The sequence below is a fragment of the Sphaerodactylus townsendi genome, linkage group LG03 (assembly GCF_021028975.2).
Source record: "Sphaerodactylus townsendi isolate TG3544 linkage group LG03, MPM_Stown_v2.3, whole genome shotgun sequence".
In the NCBI taxonomy this organism is placed as follows: Eukaryota; Metazoa; Chordata; class Lepidosauria; order Squamata; family Sphaerodactylidae; genus Sphaerodactylus; species Sphaerodactylus townsendi.
Genome location: NC_059427.1, coordinates 75,361,037 through 75,381,636, shown reverse-complemented (window position 1 = coordinate 75,381,636; position 20,600 = coordinate 75,361,037). Strand labels below are relative to the sequence as shown.

General features: G+C 42.2%; 1 protein-coding gene across 5 annotated transcripts in view; it reads right to left on the bottom strand.

Moving 5' to 3' along the window:
- The window catches only part of EBF1 (EBF transcription factor 1), a 422,414-nt gene that overhangs the window by 82,294 nt on the left and 319,520 nt on the right, over positions 1–20,600 (bottom strand). For all 5 annotated transcript variants that reach the window (XM_048487679.1, XM_048487684.1, XM_048487680.1 and 2 more), the window contains exon 10: positions 7,273–7,399. In XM_048487679.1, the coding sequence (XP_048343636.1) occupies positions 7,273–7,399 (127 nt within the window). The remainder of the gene's footprint in view (positions 1–7,272; positions 7,400–20,600) is intronic.

Below are 20,600 nucleotides of genomic sequence, written 5' to 3'. Positions count from 1 at the left end.
GAAACCTTATTCTGTTGCTTCGGAGGCTGCTTTGGAAGCTCCAGTTGGTGCAAAATGCAGCTGCCCAGGTCTTTGCTGGGATCTTGGGGTGGGCACATATCCAGCCAGTGCATAGCCTTCAGGTGGAGTACCAAATTGGGTTCAAGGTTCTGGTACTAACCTTCAAAGCTTTTAAAAGTCTGGGGCCTTCATATCTGCAGGACTGCCTCTCCCAGTGCATTCCCCAAAGACCTTTATGTCTTAGTTGATAGTTCCATGGGAATGTCAACTCAATGCATGGCAGCTGTAAAAAAGGCAAACTCTATGCTGGGGATCATTAGAAAAGGAATTGATAATAAAACTGCAAAGATTGTCATGCCCTTATATAAAGCAGAAAAAGCGAACTGCACTTTGAGTAATTCGTGTCCAGTTCTGGCTTGCTGCATCTCAAAAAAGGATATTGAGGAGATAGAAAAAGTGCAGAGAAGGGGCAACAAGGGATGATTGAGGGACTGGAGCACCTTCCCATGAGGAGAGGCTGCAGCCAGCTTTGGGACTCCTTTTTTTAGCTCTTGGAGAGGAGGCAGCTGAGGGGGGATATGAGTGAAGTCTACAAAATTATGCATGGGGGAGAGAATGTTGACAGAGAGGAGTTTTTCTCTCTTTCTCACAATAACCAGGAACCAGGGGGGGCATTCCATTGAAAATGCTGGGGAAGAATTAGGACTCAATAAAAGGAAACACTTTCAACGCTAACGTGTGACTGGTGTTTGACAATATGCTGCCACAGGAGGTGGTGTGATGGCCACTAACCCTGGATAGCTTCTTAAAAGGGGCTTGACAGATTTATGGAGGAGAAGTCGATTTATGGCTACCAATCTTGATCCTCCTTGATCTGAGATTGCAAATGCCTTAACAGACCAGGTGATCGGGAGCAACAGCCGCAGAAGGCCATTGCGTTCACATCCTACATGTGAGCTCCCAAAGGCACCTGGTGGGCCACTGCGAGTAGCAGAGAGCTGGACTAGATGGACTTTGGTCTGATCCAGCTGGCTTGTTCTTATGTTCTTATGTTCTTATGTTCAGCAAGTAATACTTTACTGATGGTCCCTGGCCTGAAAACTATCTGGCTGTCTTCACCAGGACCAGAGCTCTGCCCCCAGCCTGATGGAATGGTCTATCAAGTAAGACACAGTCTCTGCTAGGCCTATGGTTGAGTATCCAACTATCTGGCCTACCTTTCCTTTCATTTCCATTTTACCTTCCCCTTCCTTAGTGAATAGTACAAATGTAGATTTTATGTGGATATAGTTTGTTTATCCCTCAGTGGAGGTAATGGTGCTGGGATATGAATAAGTATGCTTTATTAATATTATTGTTATAACCTAATGTTGTAAGCTACCCTGAGCCCACATGGGGAAGGATGGACTATAAGTTGAATAAAATAAAAAATAAAAAGTATTTGCCCCAATAAAAGCATCATACAGAAATAGACAGATCCTTCTTCTTTTTTTCACTCTTTCCTATTACACTTTAATAAGATATCATTCTGAAATCACATGATTGGAATATAGACCTAAATGTGGAGCAGTGTCTGGCAGGTATATATAGACCATGTAATTCTGCATACACCCTTCTTCTTTATTTTATTTTTTATTTTTTATATTTATACCTTGTCCATCCCTAACAATAGCCAGGCTTGGGGCAGCTTACAAACAATTAAAACTGTCTAAATATATTCCTTACAATAAAATTGAGTATCAGAATCTAAAATTACAATTACAGATGACAATAAATAACATCCAATTCAGCCTATAAATATCTCAGTTTCCTCATGGCCAGAACTATTATATGTTGATTATTGTTTCTGTATTGGCCATATTTCATTGTTATACTGCACACTATTGTTTATGAAATAGAAAACAGATTTAAAGTTTCTTTAAAGTCTGGTGAATGTTAAGGGTCACAAGGTGAGATCACACTGTCAAAGACTTGAACTCCTTTTCCATTTCTGATAATATCTCTCTTAAAATCTAAGTTGGGTTACATTTGGACATACAAATGATTAGGAGGAATCCAGTTTTGAAGGATTTTAAGTCTTGTGTTTTAGCTTGGTTGCTGATTGAGCTAAGGTTTTTGTACTTTTAAAGTTATTGTTGAGACCATATTGTTCTTGTTGATCCTCTTTTCCACTTACAGAGCTAGTTTACTGTTTTTCTTTCAAAGAAATATTCAAAAACATTTAACCTACTGATGCCTCTATTAATGTAATTTTATTGGTATCTATTTTTATTTTTGAAATTTACCAGTAGCTACTGCATTTCCCACCCTAGACTTACACTCGAGTCAATAGGTTTTCCCAGTTTTTTGTGGTAAAATTAGGTGCCTCGACTTATATTCGGGTTGACTTATACATGAGTATATATGGTAATATCTTAGGCCTAAATTCTAAGCTAGGATATAGGATCATCTTATTAGTGTCCGATGTTGCACAAAGTGTCAGGTATCTGATGTCCATTGTGGGAAGATTTCTTGTACAGGCATATTTCCTCAAGCCCCATTTTCACTTTCCATTGTCTCTGTGGCAAGTGACACCACTTGGACCGTGACTCTTAATTTGGTTTGCAAGTAGATTTGCCAGTGAGCACAGCTTTGCCCTAGACACCTTCCCTCTGCCCACAGTCAGCCTACCTAGATCCACCCTTCCCACTCCCAAAACTGCCATCCACACTTCCCCCCCCCCACCTTCCATGTTGCTGGCTCCTTCCTTTTTCTCTAAACACTCATATTGATATCTATATATAAAAAATGTAACCGTGACTTTGTTAGTCATGCCCTAACACCGAAACGCCTGGACCAAATGCCCCCAAATTTGCACACGCTGCCACTCAGATCTGCGAGCATGTTTTCCAGTACATCCAACCCCCATACAACTCACCTGAGGAAGGAAAAACACAAAAACCAAGGGTCGCCTTCCCTGCACATACACGACACCTCGAAGCCGGGGCCCAAAGCAAGGCACCCAGCGCCGCCAGGCCCAGCAAGGCGGCTGGTGCCGCAGAAACCAGCAACCAGAGAGTGAAGGAGGGACCGACCCCCCCTCCAGGAAAAGCGTTCTGCCGCAGAAAGCACCAACCGGAGGGTGGAAGGAGGGATCGACCCCCCCACAGGAAAAGCATGCCGCCACAGAAAGCATCGACTGGAGGATAGAAGGAGGGACTGACACACACACACCCCCGCAAAAATGTGCCGCCGCATAAAGCACCGACCGGGGGGCGGAAGGAGGGAACCACTAATTGTCCAGGACAGCGGAGCGCAGCTGATTCAACCCAGTCCCGCCCCTGACTGGGGTCGTGACAGGACGGGGGGACGGGACAGGGGGAACCGGACGGTCAGCTGGAGAAAGCCACCAACGGAGGTGAGGAAGGAGGAAGCCAGCCACCCCCCTCGAGAACCGTGAAGGTAGGCTGAGCCACAGTGAACCGTGGCCGGGTCTGCTAGTATTGATATAATAATAACAGAGTTGGCTTTTGAAATTGCACAAGCAGAGCATCTTTTTGGTTCCACCGCACTTCCCGCACTCAACTTCTGCCCTCCTTGAAGATTGAGAGGGCTATTTAAAACTTTATTTCAAACAAGCCTATCTTCTCCTGCGGCAGCAACAGAGAGAGAGAGAGAGAGAGAGAGAGAGAGAGAGAGAGAGAGAGAGAGAGAGAGGGTGGAGGGGAAGGAAAAGGGACAGCTCTAGATCATGGTCCCCTTCTTCAGCAGATTGTGGTCCAGGGAAGTGCTTTGCCTCTTTCATTTAGGGGGAGTATCATTTTTGGATGGGCTAGAGAATCTATATAACTGCTATACCATCTGCCCTACTCTCTGGAAGATTCTAGAGAGTACTATATGCAAAAAAAGTCTGCCCTTGTGGAACTATTGAAACAGTACAACATATTTTATCCTTCTGCCTATTCTATGATGAGATTTGGGGATAAGTTTTTAACACCTTGCATTGAGAGACAACTCCTCTGTTGCAGTTTTGATGTCATTTTTATTAAATAGTCCTGCAGATCTGTGTGGGAGGGTAGTTAGTTTCCTACAGGGCGCTATACACCTCTGCATTGTTAGGAATAAGTGTTAATTTTAGATATTGTAAAATATATATGTATTTAATTTTGTTTTCTATACTGTTTTGTATTACTTTTTAATCTTAATCAACTGTGTATCTTTTTAATTATTATAATGTACCGTATATACTCATGTATAAGTCGAATTTTTCAGCACATTTTTAATGCTGAAAAAGCTCCCCTCAACTTATATGCGGGTCATTAAATTTTTGTGTGTGTTTTTACTTTGCCGGCCAGTAGGGGGCACAGTTTTTATGCTGATGATGATACCAGCCAAGTTTGGTAAAGTTTGGTTCAGGGGGTCCAAAGTTATGGACCCCCAAAGGAGGTGCCCCCATTCCCCATTGTTTTCAATGGGAGCTATTAGTAGATGGGGCTACTCCTTTGAGGGGGGTTCATAACTTTCAATCCTTTTCTGAACCAAACTTCATTGAACCTGGCTGGTCTCATCAGGAGAGTCTCTTTATGATACCAGCCAGGTTTGGTGAAGTTTGGGTCAGGGGATCCAAAGTTATTGACCCCCAAAGGGGATGCCCCATCCCCCATTGTTTACAATGGAAGATAATAGTAGATTTTTCTACTTGATAATATCCCCTTTAAAATCTAAGTTGGGTTACATTTGGACATACAGATGATGATGAGGAATCCAGTTTTGAAGGATTTTAACTCTTGTTTTTTAGCTTGGCTAGTTGGTTGAGCTAAGGTTTTTGTAATCTTTAAAGCTATTGTTGATATATATATTTTTCTTGTTGACCCTCTTTCCAACTTACAGAGCCAGTTTACTGTTTTTCTTTGAAATAAATATTCAAAAACATTTAACCTACTGATGCCTCTATTAATGTAATTTTATTGGCATCTATTTTTATTTTTGAAATTTACCAGCAGGTGCTGCATTTCCCACCCTCGACTTATACGCGAGTCAGTAAGTTTTCCCAGTTTTTTGTGGCAAAATTAGGTGCCTCGACTTATATGCGGGTCGACTTATACACGAGTATATACGGTATTAATTTTTGATACCAATAAAGGTGTATGTATGTATGCATGTATGATATAACTGCAATAACAGTAATATTGATATAATATTAAAGGATTTTACAAAGTCAGCAGATTTAAGATTACCAAGTGTGATGAGATCTGTGTCTTTAAGATAGAGTTGGGTAGAATTAAGAGTACCAGGAACCAAGAGCCTGCAGAGTTCAGCAGAGAAACTGCACTGCAAACTTTGGGCTGCCTTCTCGTGTGTGAACCGCACGGGCCAAATACAGCGTCCCAGGCACGGTAAAAACAGCGTCCCTGGGAGACCGTTCGCATGGCCGGTGCTGCTGCATTGCAGCGGCGCCAGCCTCACAACTCCTGAGCGGCGCAAAGCTGCTGTTTCCGAAAAAGCTGCTGTTTTTCGGAAACAGTGGTTTCCAAACGCTGCCATGCGAACGGCAGCAGCTGGAAGGCGCCATTCCCCCCCCTTTCCCAAACACCTTACTGTCCCTCCGGCCTTCCGGCGCGTTGCACAGGCCAGGGGACATGCCCCCCCCTGCCCTGCGACTCCAGGGCTGTTGCGCAGGGCAGGGGGCGTGTCCCCTGGCCTACGTGACGCGCCGGAAGGCCAGAGGGACGGTAAGGTGTTTGGGGGACGACGCAGCCTCTGTGCAGGCTGCGCCGTCTTCCCCACCCCTACTGGGACCATCTGTGCAAATGGTCCCGGGGGGGTGTGCATTGGCGTCATTTACACCAACACCCCCCCACAGCGTGGCCGTGCGGAAACGGCCAAGGATTCAGGGACCATTTGTGAGTGGAAGACATCCATCTGCTGACAAAGTTCACAGTGATGTTGCTTTCTGCAACTGCCTGGACAGCCACCTGGAAAATGTTGAATGGTATGGCCCATTGCCATAATTGGGAGGCCTCGGCACAGAGGAACCTGGATCCCACACCCCCTTGCATGCTGATGTAAAATTTGGCAGTTGTATTGTCCATAGCAATGAGCAGTTGTTTTCCCATGACTGTGGCTGAAAGAGTGTACCTGATGTTTCCTCTTCAAAGATTTTGTGGAGAGACTTTTTCCACAGGGCAGCCTTAAGTTTCGAAGCCCATTCATTCCTGATCTATGGAGTGAACAGCAAGAAAGGCATGACCAAGAACAGGCAGCAAGAAAGGCATGACCAAGACTGAAGAGGCATTCTTCATGCTCATGTAGAACTGAACTGAACTGAAGAACTGAACTGAAGACTGTTCCTGGCCTAAAAGGTACTCTCTCAGATTGCCACCTGTTTAATAACAGAAATAACAGAAAACAGGCACCGATGAAGCAGGGCCTTAGTAGCCAAGTAGGTTCACACAGCAGTAGGTGGTCCTTCATGTATGCTGGTCCCAAACTTTTTTAGGTTTTAAAAATTAATACCTTTTATTGGTATTACCTCAGAAATAAATGGTGAGCCAGTGTATGTGGAACAAGACTAGAGTGATATGGTCCCTACCACCTACCCCAGTCAACACCAGGGCAGCAGCATTCTATACCAGTTGAAATTTCTGAGCACTTTCAAGGGCAGTCTCACATAGAATGTATTGCAGTAATCTAATCCAGATCTTATCACACCATGCACCACAGCAGCCAGATATTTTCTGTTTAGGAAATATCATAGGTGGCTCAGTCATAGCTGTTTAAAAGGCATTCCTAGTCATAGCTGCCTCCTGCTTATCCAATAGTAGCCCAGGTCCATCTACAGAGCTGTTTCTACAACAGCAGTGCAACCCTTTCCAGAACAGAGAACATCTGAAATTCTGTATCAGGCCTTCCACTCACCAGTTGCACTTCAGTTTAACCATGATTAAGCTTCAGTTTGTTAGCCTACATAAATTCCCATATCACCTTCAAGCAATGCTTAAGGTTTTCTACAACCTCCTTGGCATCCATAGGAAGTACAAGAAAGTGTCATCTGCATATTGGGGACAACCCAGCCAAAGTCTCCGGATGGCCTCACCCAGCATTTCATGTAGATGCCATGTAGATAAATAAAATCATGTGGTAAATGGTTCTGCAGGAACAATCACATCTTGTGACTCAACCCTAAGGTTGGAAAACACACCAGCTGTTTAACAGAGTAAAAGCAGTAGCATTACAAAACATAAACATATATTATTTTGAATTACATATATTGTTTAAAAGTAAGAATCTTACCTGTATAGATGAATCTTCCAGGCGTACCTTTACAGAACTGCTTGGACTTGTAAGACAATGTGACCTCTACTACGCCAGGGATGTGTCGGGGAGGTGTTTGAACTCTAATTGCATGTGGTGTAATAAGCTAAGGAAATATTAGAAGAGAGGAAATCTGTTAGATGCAAAACAGTTCTTTAATAACGCTTTCTTCTCAGATCACATAAACAAAGCTTTGAAACATGTAATTAACCTGTCAGTGTTGAATGCCTTCTCAATGTAACCAGCAGAAAAGCCAATGACAATAATATTTGCAAATGTTCATCTTCCCAGTCATATAATAATATTAGCTCTGTTTTCATACATGGCAGACATCTGAGTCTGAAAATTACTTAATGACATTCTGCAACATTTAAACACAGTCAGCTTGCTGTTTCTGTATCCATTCATCCCAAAAGATTTCCATCCAGGCCTTAACATAGCTTCTTTAGCATAAGCTTCAATTGAAAACGAAAGGAAAATTACGAGCTCCTAAAATACAACATTTGCCTCAGCTCACAGAGCACAGCAGAGCTGGTCAAGTGTTCCATTTACTGTCATAAACTTCTTATCTAATTAAACTGATTGTATCATTTCTTAAAATTTGATTTTAAAAAATTCAGCCTTTTTGCTTAATTACAAGTTCTCTGTGCTTTGACTACCTTTGGATATTTTAATGTCGACTGTTCTTGACTTCTAAATTAATTATGGCTGTCTATATACCTCCCTTGAAGTAATGAACTTTCCAGTCATTCATTCATTGGGTTAAAAACATAACTTTTAACCATTTCCCCCTTTGAAATGACAAGAAATTCAGCAAAAAATACAACAAAGGTGCTATTTAGGCAGACACAGAACAAAATTAAATGAAAAGAGCAAAGCATTTTAAAGATGGGTCAGCCAGATTTTTTTTTTGCTTGTTACACTACAGTAAACATTTTAAAGAGTGTGTGGGCATACATATGCATGTGTGCATGTATGCATTACATAAAATCTTCACAGCATGTATAGGTCTGTCATCAATTTAATTCTCTTTCAACATTATTTCATGCATTTTCCAATAAAAACCACATTGGTTCTAAGAAGAGACTGACATATATATGGTACACTGTTGCACAGTCTCAAGGTTACAGAGAGTTCAGCAGATTTTCTGATTGTGTTTTTACAATCACTTTCCTTCTTTCTTTTAAGTAAATAAGTTAAACATACAATATACTACTTAAATGCCTAAAAATACAAGGTAATGGCAGTGGGAATCCCCCCCCCCCATTACTCTAGGAATTGTACATTATTCTAGAAGCAATTCCAGAGTGAATTTATTCATCTTTTCTCTAGGTTAAGAGGTAATGTAACAGTATCCTAAATCATTATCCTGGAACTATTTCCCAGCAATAGTAATGGTGTAATTTAGTTAGGAGTCTATGATATTCAAAGTGAGGTTCACAAGTAACCTTAAAAGATCACCAACAATAATAAGAACATAAGAACATAAGAACTAGCCTGCTGGATCAGACCAGAGTCCATCTAGTCCAGCGTTCTCCTTTACTGCGCGGTATTGACCCACCGAGGTGTAGCACACGGGGCTCACATGCAGGATGTGAAAGCAATGGCCTTCTGCTGCTGCTGCTCCTGAGCACCTGGTCTGCTAAGGCATTAGCAATCTGAGATCAAGGAGGATCAAGATTGGTAGCCATAGATTGACTTCTCCTCCATAAATCTGTCCAACCCTTTTTAAAGCTATCCGCGTTGGTGGCCATCACCACCTCCTGTGGCGGCATATTCCAAGCTTACCAATCACCGTTGGAGTGAAGAAGTGTTTCCTTTTATTAGTCCTAATTCTTCCCCAGCATTTTTCAATGAATGTGCCCTGGTTCTGGTATTGTGAGAAGAGAGAAATTTCTCTCTGTCAACATTTTCTACCCCATGCATAATTTTATAGACTTCAATCATATCCCCCCTCAGACGTCTCCTCTCCAAACTAAAGAGTCCCAGCAGCTGCAGCCTCCTCATGAAGTATCCAATCCTTCAATCATCCTCGTTGCCCTTCTCTGCACTTTTTTCTATCTTCGATATCGCTTTTTTTTTGAGATGTGAGCCAGGGCTTGAACACAATTGCTCAAAATTAGCGATTAGCACCGATGACATATAGGGGCATGACGTAATCTTTGCAGTTTTATTCTCAATTCCTTTCCTAATTATCCCCAGCATAGAGTTTGCCTTTTTTTCACAGCTGCCATGCATTGTGACATTCCCATGGAACTATCAGCTAAGGCAGCCAAATCCCTTTCTGGTCTGTGACTGATGGCACTGACTTGTGGCGTGTGTAGTGAGAGTTTGGATTTTTTTGCCCCTCACGTGCATCGCACATTTAAGCTACATTGAACTGCATTTGCCATTTCTTAGCCCACTCACTAATTTATCAGGGTCGGCTTGGGCTCTTAAGCAATCGCTTTATTGGTTCTTACCACCCTACATAATTGGTATCATCTGCAAACTTGGCCACCACACTACCCACCCTACTTCCAGGTCATTTGAATAAGTTAAAGAGCACTATTGGTCCCAAAAGCGGTCAGCAGGGGACACCACTCCCCACATCTCTCCATTGTGAGAACTTCCCGGTATACCCACTCTTTGTTTCCCTGTTCCTCAACCAGTTTTTTAATCCATGGAGGACTTCCCCTCTTATTCCTTCATTGCTGAGTTTTCTCAACAGTCTCTGGTGAGAACTTTGTCAAAAAAGCAACTTTGGAAATCAAGTGGTAATGCTTATCCCACATGTCTGCACCCTCAAAGAACTCTAGTAAGTTTGTGAACGGGACTTGCCTCTACAAAAGCCATGCTGACTCTTCCTCAGCGGGTCTTGCTCTACATGTTTAATAATTTTATCTTTAATGATAGATTCTACTAATTTACCAGGAACAGATGTCAAACCCGACTGGCCTGTAATTTCGGGTCCCCCTAGACCCTTTTCTTAAAGATTGATTGGTGACATTGGCCATCTTCAGTCTTCAGGGATGGAGCCACCGGGGATAAAGTTGCATATTAATGTGAGAACATCAGCAATTTCGTAACGAGCTCTTTAAGGACTCTTGGATGAATGCAATCTGGGCAGGATTTGGTAGCTTTTATTCAGTTTATCAATGGCTGCCAGAACTTCTTCCTTATTCTACCACTAACTTAAGCTAGTTCACCAGTTCACCTCCTAAGAAGCTTGGTTCCGCGGGAATTTTCCTCACCTCCTCTTGGTGAACAGATGCAAAGAAGTCATTCAGGCTCTCTGCAATCTCCCTGTCACCTTTTAGCACACCTTTTGTTTCGCCTTCTTCGTAAGGTCTAGCGGACCTACGGCTTCCTAGCTGGCTTCCTGGCGATGGCCGCGAGAACTTTGTTTGTTTGCTGAATGTGATGTTGCAACCATCGCGTTCCTCATAATCCTTTTGCCTCCCCTTACAGCTAACTTGCTTCTCTTTGCCACCATTTGTGTTCTCTCTGGTGACTGTATCATTTAAGTTGGACTTCCATTTTCTAAAAGACATCTTTTTTTCCTGTAATAATTACCTCCCTTGTTAACCATGAGGGGTGACTTTCTTTTGGACAGGCTGCCTTTCCTAACCTGGAACACATTTCCCAGCTGAGCTTTAAGACGTGTTTTAAATAACCTCAAGCACCTTGGACATTTTTGATATGATTTTCCCGCTTTGAAAGCCTCGCACTATCCCCTCATCTTTGAGAATTTTCCTTTCTGAAGGCAAATGGCAACTACATTAGTAGTTGCTTGTTAAGCATGCGAATGCGGTCTGACAGCATTGTGGTAGAAGCTGTTCCCTATCGTCAACAACGCGACTTCCCGCTGCCAGGTCCTGGGTCCACACATAGAACCAGATCTAGGATCACATCTCCCCTGGTTGGTTCTACAACCATCTGCTCTAAGCCACAGTCATTTGGCATATCCAGGAATGTTCTCTCCCTTACTATGATGACCTGAACATGCATTTTTTCAGTTTATGTGGGGATAGTTAAATGCGCCCATTACCGCGACATTTTGCTTTTGTTGGCCTCTCTAATTTCTTTTTTCCATCTCAGAATCCTCTTGTGCACTTTGGTCGGGGCGATAATATATTCTAATGTTAAACTTTGCTTCACCCCTGGTATTGACCAATACACAGTGCTTCTGGCCAGAATCAGCTCCCCCCCTGCATTGTTGTCTATTTTATGTGACACTATGCTCTGCTTTGATGTGAAACCACCCCAATAAGCCCTGTCTATCCTTCCTGTAGAGCCCTTGTAACCTGGGATAACAGCATCCCACTGGTTGCCTCATTCCACCATGTCTGTGATGCCCCACTATGTCGTATTCTCCTTCAAAACTCTGTGCTCCAGCTCCCCATTTTGATTGAGATAGCTACTATTAGCATAGAGACACTTATGCTCTGTCTCTGTTGTCCGTAACCTGGGTTATGTGTTTTGCCTAAAAGCTGGCGGAGCATCACTTATCACATTGCTATGCTCCTGCGGCGTATGTGGTTGATTTAGAAAAAACCTCTCTCTGTGTCTGCATCCCCATGGACTCATTCGAGCCGAAGTCACCTCAGCTCCTGTGGGCTTTCCCCAAGGATCGGTTTAAGATTTCTGCCACCTTTTGCGTTGACAGCCAGCAGCCTGGTTCCTCTTTTGGTTAGATGAAGCCCGTCCCTTTTGTACAGGCCTACCCATCCCAAAAGGTTCCCCAGTTCCTGACAAAGCTGAAACCTCTGCCACCACCTTCTCATCGCATTGAGACCCTGTATCTCGGCTTGCCTAGCTCTCCCTGTGGAACGGGTAGCATTTGGAGAATGCCACCTTGAGGGTCCTAGTTTTAACCTTTTTCCTAGCAGCTAAATTTGCGGCTTCAGAACCTCCGACACATTTCCCAATGATAAATTTGGTGCCAATGTGGACCACAACTGCTGACTCCACCCCAGCACTGTCTAACAGCCTATCTAGGCGGTGACATCATGGCCATACCAGGCGAGGCAAAGTCACCATCAGGTCATCACGCCTGTCACAAAACCCAACTCTCTATATTCTAATGATCGAATCACCGCCCACTACAAGGAGCCCCACACTCGGTACATCCTCGATGTGAGAGGATATCTGACCACCAGCTAAGGAAGGGGAGGTCCTACATCTGAGAACTTCCACACCACCTCAGACTGGCACCCTCCCTAAAGTCACCAGACTCTCATTCTCCATGACATCTGAAGAGATGTCACCTTGAGAATGGGACCTGGCTGCTAGGTCCCAGCCTGGTTGTTGCCCTCTCTGCCTCTCAGCTTCTCCGGGTCTGCCACCGCTGACTCCAAGAGAAGCGTACATGTTCCTTGAGTGCCAGGAACTCGTGCAGCGGGCACCCGACACCTGCCCTGATGAATGGTCATACATGCGACACTCAGTGCAAAACACTGGAAAGCCCCCATCCCCCTGCTGATCATTTTAAATTAAATCATTTTAAATTATCATAATATGTAGTCATAATGATATAAATAACACATACTATTGGACATTTGGGTCATTGTTCTCCATTTTCCCCTGAAGTTTTCCTTTTTTCCCCAAATGGTCCCAAAAAGTGGGAACTTGAAGAAAAACCAATAGAGCAATGACCAGCAAACAATTTTGGGTGTAAGACAGGGGTGTATCTACAGAAAATGGTGCCTGGGGCAAACTCTCAAACTTCTCATCCCCACACACACCTTGCCATCTGGATGTTATTAATACATCTGAAGATTGCATTAGCCTTTTTCATCACTGCATCACACTAACTGCTGATTTTTTAAAGAGAGAGAAAGGAGAAAGGGACAGAAAGAGGAAAGAGATAAAAGGGGGAAGGGGGGAAGAGAGAGGAAGGGAGAATAGAGAGAGTTGCAATAACATTGGTAGGGGAAGGTTCCCCCTCCCACACACACACACCACTGCCAAAAAAGAGCCTCTGATTCCTTTAAAATTAAGATTAACTTACTTTCAGGCAAGCAGTGCTGTGGATGGGAGGAGACTTGGGACAGAGACAGATCAGCGAAAAAGCACCCTCCCTGGCCTGTCCCTGCTCCCACTCTCCTCCTGGTCTCAGCACTGCTCACCTAAAAATAAGTTAATTTTGCAGTTTGGCATGATTCTAGAGCATCAAGCCAATGTGGCGACAAAACTTCTGTCTCAATGGTGGAAATGACACCATGACGACTCTTCCCCTCCATCTCCCCCGCCCTCTGCTGAGCAGTCCTAGGGATAACTTGCAGAGGATGGAAGGTCTACCACCACAGCAGGAGACCCAGTAAGCCTAGTGGAGGCAATTACCCTCAGTTAGCATTAACTATGGCTTTTTGTAACATACAAATGTAGGCATCCTGGCAGCAACAGAATATCTACTGAATCTCTGAACTGAAAAATGTGAAAGTGATTAAACTGGCATTTGTTGAGGCAATGATGGATTTGAAAAATCATGTGTTCACTGATTTTTGGGCCTCATAAAGAAGCCAAAATTAAAATTAACCAAACTGGTTGTGGTGGGTTTTCCGGGATGTGTGGCCATGGTCTGGTAAATCTTGTTCCTAACATTTCGCCTGCATCTGTGACTGGCATCTTTAGAAGTGTATCACAGAGGGAAGTCTGTTACACACTGCATCCAGTGAGAAGAGAATGTGTTAGTGGGGTATAAATTGTCATGTCTCCAGGTGGGGAACCAATCAGTAAGTGTTTGGGTGGAATTTGCTATGCAAAGTTGTGCTGGAATTTTCAAGCAAAATACTCTAATATTATGGCATTCCTGTCATCTATTTCACACAATTTTAAAAAAAAGAATGTGAAATTGATTAGATTAAAACTGAGTTATAGAGATTAACGATAGAAGTTTAAAATCCTGAACATATTAGTATTTGTCCAACTTTGTAGCTGATTAATCTCTTCTATGTATTGTCAAAGGCTTTCGTGACTGGAATCAATGGGGTGTTGTGTGGTTTCCGGGCTGTATGGCCATGTTCTAGTAGCATTTTCTCCTGACGTTTCACCTGCATCTGTGGCTGGCATCCTCAGAGGATCTGATGGTAGTAAAGCAAGTGGAGTATATATACATGTGAGATGTCTAGGATGGGAGAAAGAACCATTTGCCTGTTCAACAAGTGTAAAGGGTGCAATTAGCAATCTTCTGTTGAAATTGCCCTTGAAATCCACAAGCAATTTCAACAGAATTTGTTGAATACATACTGCATCCAGTGAGTATGGAATGTTTTAGTGGGGTATAAATTGTCATGTCCCCAGGGGAACCAATCAGTAAGTGTTTGGGTGGAACTTGCTATGCAACTACACCTTTGCATGGCAAGTTCCACCCAAACACACTTCCCTCTGTGATACACCTCTGAAGATGCCAGCCACAAATGCAGGCAAAACATTAAGAACCAGACCATGGCCACACAGCCCGAAAAACCCACCACAATCAGGCAAATGTTCTTTCTCCCATTTTGGACATTCCACAGGTATATATACTCCACTTGCTTTACTACCATCAGATCCTCTGAAGATGCCACCCGCAGATACAGGCAAAATCTCAGGAGAAAATGCTACTAACACACACAGCCATACAGCCCGGAAACCACACAACACTCCAGTAATATATTTTACTTTTTTCTATTAGGTAGTGTTGTTTTATACTGTAGAGGAGGTAACAGTGTCTGTGTGTGAATATGTTGTTCATTGCTGGCTGTCATTAACTTGTGTGATTTATAAAACCATTTGCAATATCAGAAGTTAAATCAGGTTACTAAGCAAAAGCAACCTAGGACAGCTGCTCTAGAATCCAATTGGTTGAAATCAGTGCACTCAATAATCTTATGAATAGTTTGTTGTACAATATGTGAAATGTAAAGAATTACAGCATTGCTCTACACTTATGAATTTATCTTGAAGTCTTACCAAAGCTATCTTCACAGCCTTTCTGACAAGTGACACACCTCTGTTTTGTTGGGTGAGACTTTTATTTAAATACATAAACCAGTGCATTTCTACAGAAGATAATACTAGTGTACCTTATAGAGGATGTTCTGAAATACATTATGTAGAAAATTCTGAATATTCAAAAATATCATATAAATATTATTATTATTAAGTATATTGCACGTGAAATATACATAAGCAGAGTTTCCTGAACTTGCACCCAAAAGCCTGTTGTTGCCAAATCCTCAGCTGATCTATACCTTGACAAAGCACAAAGTATATCCTTCTCTCTCGCTCTTGTCTGTCAAGTCACAGATGACTTATGCTGACTCCGTAGGGTTTTTCAAGGCAAAAGACTTTTGGATGTTCTTTTACCAATTATGGAAGTTGCTACATGTAGAATAAGAGAATCAGGCTGGGCCACATTCTGATTCGAAACATTTATAGTGGATTTGATTCCAGGCTGGGTGTTCTTTTCAGATAGGAGGTTGCACTCCTCCTCCCCCTCCCCCCCATTACTCCTAGTTTCCTTTCCCTGGTCTGTCCTGACTAATAACATTGGATGTGACTCATGTTATGCACAGAAATTAGCAATTCAGGTATGAGTTGATGAAAGATATATATTGGGAGGGGGGAACGAGATTTTCTAATTCTTAAAACCATTGCTCATAAAACTTGATGAAACTCTGAAAAGATCTATTCAATTGAAATGCAAACAGGTAGCAGGACCTGAATGCTGGGTTCTGCTCAGCAGGATGCAGTGTTCTTCTCTGCCCTGCCTGCCACCTCCAAGTCCCACGTGGATTTTAAAGACAGCAGGCAGTGCAGAGATCAATACCAGGCTTGGCTGAGCTGAGCCCAGAATTCACCTCTGCAGCACCTGCCTCCTTTGAGAGCCAATGTGGACTTCAGAGAAAGCAGGAAGTGCAGAGCTGAGCACTGAGTTTGGGTAAGCCCAGCATTCAGCTCTGTGATGCCTGCCATTTCCAAGACGCAGCCAGCAGGTAAATGAGCGGGAGAGGGAGAGTAAGAATTTTTTCCAATGGCAGCAGGGTCAAATTGACCCAAATAATCCTGAAAAAAAAATCAACATTATTTGGGATCTGTTTTTCAACTCCCTTAAATCACTGTCACTCTTTTGGGACACCCCCCCCCCAATAAATTGTCCGTATTTTCATGGGTTTTTTCTCTATTCTGTTTTATAGAATCATATTACAAGAAAATTACAAGAAAAATTATTGTTTAAAGGCTCATTTACTGTCCACTCATTTACTGTCCACTCATTTGATTCTTTAAGAAGCTGAAACTTGAATGCACCTAAACGTCCTTCCATGCTGTTTTCTGTCAGGTTTCAAGTATTGCAATCAGCAGCTGAAGATCAATGGCAACTGCTGTATTTCTGTTCACATTATGTGCCGGCCCATCAGTACAGGATACTGCTGCATACAACTCCACCTGCATAAACTCTTTATACAGAGAAGAAACTGGACTGGTATGTACCTGGGGGTTTCCATTTCCATGAGCATTCCATTATACACATGCATTTGACTCTTTCACTGAAACTGAATGGGAGAACAGGTTGCACGTTCACACTTCAACTTCCACGCTTTTAAACACAAGAGATTGCTGAGCAGCAAAAGTCTTCTTTGTGCCTCTCAACGAATGGTCAAAATAACATCTATGTTCAATGTATTGTCGAAGGCTTTTATGTCCAGAATCATTGGAATGTTTCTGGGCTCTATGGCCCTGCTAATAGTAGCATTTTCTCCTGACGTTTCACCTGTATCTGTGGCTGGCATCTTCAGAGGATCATCTGAATCCTTTGAAGATGCCAGCCACAGATGCAGGTGAAACGTCAGGAAAAAATGCTACTAGAACACGGCCATATAGCCCGGAAACCACACAACATCCCAACATCTATGTTGTAATGTAACCTGTGTCCAAGTTCTTGAAAATGAAATTCTTTACAGAAATTGTGCATGTTATATACAATTATTATAAAATGTGAACTACACAGTCTAAATCAATGAGTCATCACCTTTTTGAGCATAAATGCTGTCAGATATTTTTTTGAAATAATTTTCATTTTGTGGCAGCCAAAAATTAATTGAAAAATCTGGCTGCAAGTATCTGTATTTCTGCACAAAATTAATATGATAAACTATGGTTCAATGTACTTCCCTGAGTGAGAAACATTGTAATTATGTTGGAGAGCCTATAATTACAGTGTACGTTTAAATAATAAATATGTGTCCTGGAATAATTTTAAATCTACATATTTAATATGTATCTCAATCCTCAAAGAATTGTACAATTATATTTGTTTCAACAGCACTCACACCAGAGCAAACTTTTGAAAAATGACTTGATAATCAGCTCCATTTCATGCCTATAAATACTACAATTACAAAGCTTGAATACATACAAAGTAAATTAGAACTGCAGTATTTGGAGCGCAGATTGTTTACAGTGTGCATAGGGCAACTGCATGACTACTTCAGAAATTAACACTTCTAGTAGCATCCTTATATGTCTCAATGTACAGATAAAAGACATGTACATATGAGGGGAGGATAATAGGTTTTTAAAAGTTTTTTTTTAATATCCTGCTTTTGTCTACCTTTGAAGAGTCTCTTTAAAGCAGCTTACAATTACCTTCCCTTCCCCTTCCCATAACAGGCACCTTGTGAGGTAGGTAGGGCTGAGAGAGTTCTGAGAAAATTGTGACTAGCCCAAGGTCACCTAACTGGCTTTTTGTGAAGGAGAGAGGAAAATATTTGGTTCATCAGATCAGAGCTGCCATTCATATGGAGGAGTGGGAAATTATTCAGAATCTGTTGCTCTTAATCACTACACCATGCTGGCATATCACTGGGAGAATATATGTGTTACAAGATCCTAGAAACAGTTCCCAGTATCTGCATTTAAAGAAACTCAGAGAGTAGGTGTGTGAAGCAACTTGAGATCTCGGGGAGCTGCTGCCAGCCACAGTAGACAATTCTGACCTTGAGCATGGTATCAGGTAGCTTGATATGTTTATATATGTTAACACACCAAAGGAGAAGGTCAATAAAATGCTTTAAAAATATCCCTCACATCATTCTTTAACTGTACTAGGGTCATCTACTGTGGACTGCAATAAAACTGGATAAAAGTTTCCCCAAATGTTTCTAAAGTTTACTAAATAGTTCAAGTATTTTATGGAAGTTATATAAAAACATTATCCATTCATCAAAGGAAAATATGCAAATGATTTAGGATTGCATTATAATAAAGGAATCATAAGAGACATACACAGATGCATTCGGCACTCTTCAATGTAGAGTGGTTCCAGTGGGCATCCTGTTGATATATGCAGCACAGAAAGGGATTCCTTATAGCCTTATTTCTTAACAAATCTCAATGAAGACAAATATAGGAAGATAGTTCACTATTTATGCCTATAGGAATTCATGGTGCTTATGATGAGGCATTTTTAAATAGTTCTTTCTAGAAGCCTCAGTGTGAAAAGTAAATTTTATGATATGGTAACTAGGGTGAAAGGTGTAGATGTAGGTGGACCTAGGACCCTCTAAATGCAAAACATGTGCTCTACCACTGATCTCTAGCATCACCACAAAGCTGTGGGTCCCAGATTTACCTGGGGTCTGTTTTATAGTCTTGTAAGTGAGAGGAGGAAGGTGATACAGGGTGGCTCACTGGGCCTGGCAGCATAGCTGGCTAACAGCTAGGGAGACCTCTGAACATGCATGGAGGTTTCCATATCTCCCAGGGAATCCTGGCTGGAAGACCTCACTGGAGGGGCTGTCCTGTCCAGTTTGCCCAGCCAGGATATTAGTTCTTGTGCCTGAGCCTCAATCAACCTCATGGCTTTTCTTGGTCATCTCACCCTTCTTGCAATGTGCTTTTTTCAGGTTGTTTTGTAGGTTTTGTACCATGGTGCTTATTCCTTGCCTTGTCACAACTGCATTGGGTGGTATCAGCTGGGGTTGGATACATTTTGGAGGGAAAGTGCCTTGCATGCCCATTTCTCCCATTTGTGTGGATCCCTTAAGGATTTTGGGGTGAGGGCTTATGGGGGACATGTCGAGCTCAGGGGATGACAAGGTAACCTTGCTTCAAGTGGCAGAAAAAAGCACACAGTGACAGTTTGCCCATGTGGAATCCTGCAATCTGCTATCCCACGGGATTTCCCCCTGCCCAACAGGCAAGCTAGGGCAGGGTGAAGTATGTTGGTCAGCAGATGGGTTGGTCGATGCCAGGATCTGTTGCCAAGGCTCTGTCAGCTGCTAGGCCAATAAAGTTGTGGTCATTTTTAATCCCAGAAGATTGTTGTGTTATTTACTTGTGTTTTGCTGTGGTGAGTGGGTATAGCTGTCTCTTCACCCCTTCACCACTGAGGCCACAAACCAGACTTGTTAATCCTGTTTAAATCTTATCTCCCATTTATTTGCACATCACCTGATTTTCACCAATCTTATTTTTGCTACAGCTTTACTATCCTTTCCTAGCATTTTATGCTTGATAGTCTTTAACAACAATTCAAATGCATAAATACTAGTTAGTTTGAAGGCATTGGCATGTCACAATTTCTGTTCATACAGTATCAGAAATCATTCTGGGTTAAAATACTTTTCCCTGTCTTATTTATTCTTCTGACATAGGAGATGCTCTGACAAGTGACCATTGTAATATGTTATCCAGGTAGAAGCTATGGAGTGAAAGTTGTTTGAGTGCTATACACATTTCAATTGTCTCCAGGGTTTCTTTAGTCAAACCAATTTTTTTAATGTTTCCATATTATAATAATACATCTGTTCTGGAGTAAATGGTTTCATGTTCACATCACCTATGATGGCACAAATGAATATAACCACGAAGTTACTCTGATTTGTATATTTGGCATGAATTTATGGCAAGCAGAAAGAAAAGTTATCACAAATGTGAAAGAAATCTACGAAGTATAAAGAATCTGGCCGAAAGAGATTGAAAATGAGTGGGGCACTATTGACCACTGGTGCCACTCTCAGATTAGTTGATATTCCAGATATGTAAGACTATCCATGTTTATTTTCACTGGTTTCTTTATGATAAGATTATTTATAGATTTTTTTCAGAGAAATCTTTAAAAAATACCAATAAACTAGAAGAATCCCATACTGCAAGCAAGAACTGTGACACCAGATATGACTGGGGCGGGGGGGGGGGGGGGGGCATTTTGAACTTCTTATTTGTATAAAATGTGGGAAATGAGGAAAGTATATTAGTTGTTACCATGATGGAACAAGGCCCAGAGAAATAAAGGCTAGCTATAAACTAGACAAAGTTATTAGACATTAATGTGCAGACAA